General features: G+C 31.3%; 1 protein-coding gene across 1 annotated transcript; it reads right to left on the reverse strand.

Annotated features, from left to right (window-relative positions):
* Positions 1-291: 291 nt before the first annotated feature.
* On the reverse strand, positions 292-1,144 carry LOC11429349 (uncharacterized). Its single transcript, XM_003618014.4, has one exon. The coding sequence runs from the start codon at positions 1,107-1,109 to the stop codon at positions 471-473; it is 639 nt and encodes a 212-aa protein (XP_003618062.1). The 5' UTR covers positions 1,110-1,144; the 3' UTR covers positions 292-470.
* Positions 1,145-5,380: the final 4,236 nt, after the last annotated feature.

Below are 5,380 nucleotides of genomic sequence, written 5' to 3' on the forward strand. Positions count from 1 at the left end.
TCTTTGTCATAGAAAGACTTGACATAAAAATCCAAGCCCACATTTTTGAATTCAGAATGTAATTTAAGTTACCAAAAAAAATCAAAATGATAGGGTCAGGGCATTGATTTTGAGTCAACTAAGAAATTGCTAGGTGTGTTGTTTGCGAATACAACAAGGGGCTTAAAGGTCGATCAATTCGTACCAGTATACATCATTCACAACTTGTAAAAATGTTTAGCCAAAACATAATTTTAACCTCAAATTTTTTATTCTCAAATTTTAATACCAATGTTATATCTGTATGTGACATTTGTAAAAAAAATAGTTGTATGGATACCATTATTCTTTAATATATTAGAGTGATCTCAGTTTTTTATTGTACAATCATCATGTAGAAAAGATAAATATTTAATTCCTACAAGCCAAAGTGAAAATTCTAAGTGTCCTAAAATCTGAGAAACTTAAGGTTAGGTAATACTAATAAACTACTAAATAACAAGCACAAGTGATTTATGATTCTGATCATAATCAAAATAAAACTTATTCTCAGCTCTTGAATCATAACAGAAAGTAGCTTTCATTTTTTTGATAAAATCCTCACATTTCTTATTTAGTTTCTCTGTCTCATCTTTATCAATTATCATAGGATCATTTTCCTCTTCTTCAATATTCATATTTTCTTGTTCCACTATCACCAAACTCTTCACTTCTTCATCTTCTTCTGCTTCAATAACCACATTTTCTGGTTCTACCATGATCAAACTCTTTTCTTCTTGTTGGGATTCACTTTCCGTAACGTTATCACCACCAATTGGTTCTGTAATCTCTGATTCTGATATGTAAAATTCAAACCGGTTACTCTTCTCGCTGTCGAGGACATGTTGAATGTTTTGATGAGTGGTTGATGAAGAGGGATTGATTAAATTTGAATATAATGCTATAAAAGCAAGAAGTGTATTGCAGAGAAGGAACATGTAAGTCTTTTCAATGATGTAGCTAAAGAATTGCATAAGGAATGGATTCAAGGACTGAGAGAGTAAAGGAAGAAAAGAAAAGAGAACACATAACAAAGAAAAAGAGAGCAGAAACTTGAGATTGTGAGATTGAAACAGCTTGAAAGAATACATGTCTTGTCTTGTGTTCTTTGAACCTTAAATAAACCTTTGAATATATATGCTGCTATCTATGACATGTCTTGCTGCTATATATTGTGAAAGGTAGGAGGTGTGAAAAGGAATGTGTGGGACCACAGAAATTACTTGGAAAATGTCTCTCACAATTTTGATGACTTTGATTGGGGGACAATATCCCAAGTCAGTCAACTAGCTTTTTTAATCATTTAATTAAAAAAGGAAGTTAAAATTTCAACAACGCGTGAAAAGTTTTAAAACAGCAAACTCATTGTAACTTACCAATTGTATTTTCACTAATCAATCTATTAGGCAAACTAAAATTAGCCTAAAAATGTGTGTTTTTCTAAGATCTTCTGTTCATGGTTTGCCTCTTAATTTAAAACTTCAATTTTATGAGACCATTTTATTTGTTCATCCATATACAAGTTAAGATTTGGAATGATTGATCAACGGTGAAGTCTAATTTCTAAAGAGTAATTTTGGGAGATAAATTAAATTGACTCTACTAACATAATATATTTTGCCAGATAAACTCGACCACAAGTAGAGAATCAGGTATTTCCCAAAAATAATAGTATATTGTTAGAGGAATATTAGTCAATAAGTAAACTATAAACTATTAAAAAAAAAATCCTACTCTAGTTAAATTATTGGCAAGCAAAAAGGAAATAGGTCAAAACACAAAGATCACAAGTAACATTGACTAATACCAATTGAACTTATAATTGAACTAGAGAATAGATCAAAACACAAAGATCACAAGCAAAAAGGAAATAGGTCAAAACACAAAGATCACAAGTTACTCAACTAGAGAATAATCAACTTGAGACGGTAGATGTCTAAAATACCAATTGAACTTGACGAAATTTGTTCCACGAGGAGGTGTTGGAAGTGTAATGCATTTTTGCAATTTTTCTTTCTCTTCCCATGAATACACAACATTTTGTAGAAAAAAGACTCATGACATACATAGAGTTACTCTCATATCCCCACCTGCTTGGGTTGCTCATTGCACAACAACTTCCCGGCATCATATTCGTAGTATAAAGTAATGCAATGTTGCCTAAAGTTTTCAGTTTGACATAACTCATGGTTGAGAAGTCTATCTTATACACTTTCAATATTGTGCTCAACATTAATTCAACCACTAAAAGTTGCTCAATCTTAGGTATATGTAAAGTCGTTAATTGACAGTACTCTTCAATTTTAGAAATCTTATATTTGCAGAGTTCAAGCTAAATACCCCTATGTTGGCCTTATTAGTGATGACATATATTATACTATGCAAAAGCACAAAGTCAACAACCACACCTAAATTTTCCTTGGTCGAATAAGTAACCCAACCACAACTTCTAGAATGATAGACATGCAAACGACTTTTGTATAAAATCACCAAGACAAATTCCTCACAACATTTGTCAAAAGCAAGCAAGGCACGGTCAATTAAAATATAGTTGATTTCAAAGTTAGGGGCATTGATTAACTTCTTTATTCTTGTAAATGGGTTGATTAGCATAAGTGTATTAGTGTGGCACTCCGCCAAGATAAAATATCCGACATAAGACACAATATATTGATGGTATAAGAAGAAATGATCCATCATCTTCGAGCAATAAAATTTTTGGTAGTTTTATTTAGGATAATTTTATCAGCCCAAGTCTATTTATATCTATAACAATTGTTAATTTAAACAAAATGTGCAGCCAACTTTCTCTAATATTTTATTCTTATAGACACCCTTCCTATATATATAAAATTTAGGGGAAATTTGGTTTGACTATAGACACACCAAGCCTTATACTACCCCGCCCATGGATACAATATGGATATTTATGAGAATACTCATCATTGGATCCAAGACACCATATTTTCAAAAGATGTGGGTCGTGCCACCTATCCAACTTCCAACCCAGAATAGTTTCCTTTTAGATCGATGTTTATTTTCTTTGGAAAAACTTCATGCAAATAAATGTTTGGCATCCTCCAATTTAAACTCAACCTTCTAGTTCTAGATGATGGCACAAACAAAGCATCAAACTTGTATGTATATACTACGAAGAAGAAAAACACTTATAAGATGAGAACAAATTGACAAAGTTAACATGACATGTATTTCAACAAGAAGCTTCAAAGGGCAATATTGGTGGTTGATAGGAACACACCTCATGTTTATTCTACAAAGAGATAGAATAAAGAATGCAACATAACGGGCGTGGAAAGACGGACACGTGGGTGATGAAACAAATTAATCTACTAGGTTAAACCAATCAAAGTTTAAACAGGAAAATTGTTTTTTTTTTCTCTGAGAACGAGTACAATATTGGAAGTAATTGATTTGGGTACAAACCAATTTAGAATGTTCTACTTCAGCTTTTGTCTGTCTTGCAGCATAGTTTTACATCATATTTATGGTTCTGTAATCTCTTGTTCTGAAAACTAAAATTCCAAAATGCTCAATGCTTTTATGAGTGGTTGATGAAAAGGAATTGATTAGAGTAGAAAACAATGTTATAAAAGCAAGACGGTATTGTAGAGATGGAACATGTCTCTTTAGTTTTTTTAGGTTGTCTTTAAAGAACTATCGATAATTTATCCAATAAAATTTAATCAAACTAGTGAAACCGTAAATTGAGCAAAAATTAGTTGCAATAGTCAAGGTTTCCAAACAGGAAAAAAAGTCTCAAGTAAAGTTCTACAATTTGGGGATCTTGGCCGCAACACAATAGTTTTTTATATGTTGTCTAAATCGCAATGCAATCATAATTGAGGCCGCATTTTGATAGTAATTGATATCAATACCACAAACCTTTCTAAAACCCAATTAGTTACTCTAATTTAAGTCTTTATGTAATTTCGGGTCTAGCAATACTTGTAAAAAAAGTTGTTATTTCATTTTCACTTCATAATTTAAGTAATCGTGTTATATTTGTTTGTTATCCATTCATTTTGTTTAGTCAATTAGAGTGTTGGATACTTGGATGTTATGTCTCTGCTTGGAACGATTTTATTGTCGATGAAGGATAGAGCCAAGTCCACATTATTTAATTGTAGAAAATGTAACTTCCCTTAAAAATCAAAATGGTAGGGTCAGGGCATTGATTTCGTTGTAGACTTTGAGTCAATTAAGAAATTTCTAGGTAAGTTATTTGTAAAGACAACAAAGTCAACTCAAATGAAATGAGCTGGAAGCTGTTAGAGTGATCTAAGTCCTATTCTTCACACTGCATAAGGTCGGTCAATTCATACCGTAGCAAACTGTTAGAAAAATGAACTATTTAACTAACAAAATAATTGCTCTCTCCCTTAAAAAAAACAAAATAATTGTTCTCCTTCAAAAACAAAGACAAAATAATAGTTCTTTTTTTTTTTTTTTTTTTTCATTGAGAGTGTAGTTTTCAGTCAATTTTGACTTAAAGTCACCTCTCCTTCTATTTTTTTTTTTCTCTATTTTAATCTAAAAAAGTGTTTTTAATATAGATCAATTTTTTTTATTTCATAGTTTGAGTGCGGTGATGTATTGTTCAGTACTTTTATGTCATTGTTTGATATTCCGTCTTGTTGCAGTGTTCAATTAATTTAAATTGAAAGATCAATTATTCAATCAATGATCTGAATTGCAGATCTGGAGCCATGAATAAAATTGGAATTTCATGTGTGGTAGTGATTATCACGTCATCGAATTAGTGACGTGGCAGTGATTAAGTTGGTCAAAGGACGAAATTTTAAATGATTAATGATTGCAAGGCTAGTTTGTAAGGATTAGCGAATACAACGACCAATTTTTAAACGACCCCTAATTGCAAGGATGAAATACATATTTAAACCTTTTAAAATTTTATTGTATTATTTGTAAACATTTGTATGTTATAAGTTTGTTGTCATATTTATTCCTTAGGTTTTAAGTCATGTTAAATGATGTACTATGTCAATTTTCAATTTGAATGAATATAGTTTTTTTTTTTTTTTTTTTTTTTTTTTTTTTTTTTTGTTAAAAAAACAAGAAAAAATACTTTAGTACATACAATTGTCCCCAAATAGGTGTTTTAGGAACCCAGATGAAATGCATGCATGCACAATAGCTTGCTAGGATTCGTTTACCTCACCATTTTCATCTTCTAATTAATAGTGAACAACCACATTTCAATGGCGGAGGAAGATAACAACAACATTGGAAAATCAAAGTCACCAGCTTCAACCGAACCTTCACTGTTGTTCAATGACGCCGTTTCAGCGGCGCCAACATTCAAAGTAGGCAGTGTTTCGTA

The sequence above is a fragment of the Medicago truncatula genome, chromosome 5, assembly GCF_003473485.1.
Source record: "Medicago truncatula cultivar Jemalong A17 chromosome 5, MtrunA17r5.0-ANR, whole genome shotgun sequence".
NCBI classification, from domain to species: domain Eukaryota; kingdom Viridiplantae; phylum Streptophyta; class Magnoliopsida; order Fabales; family Fabaceae; genus Medicago; species Medicago truncatula.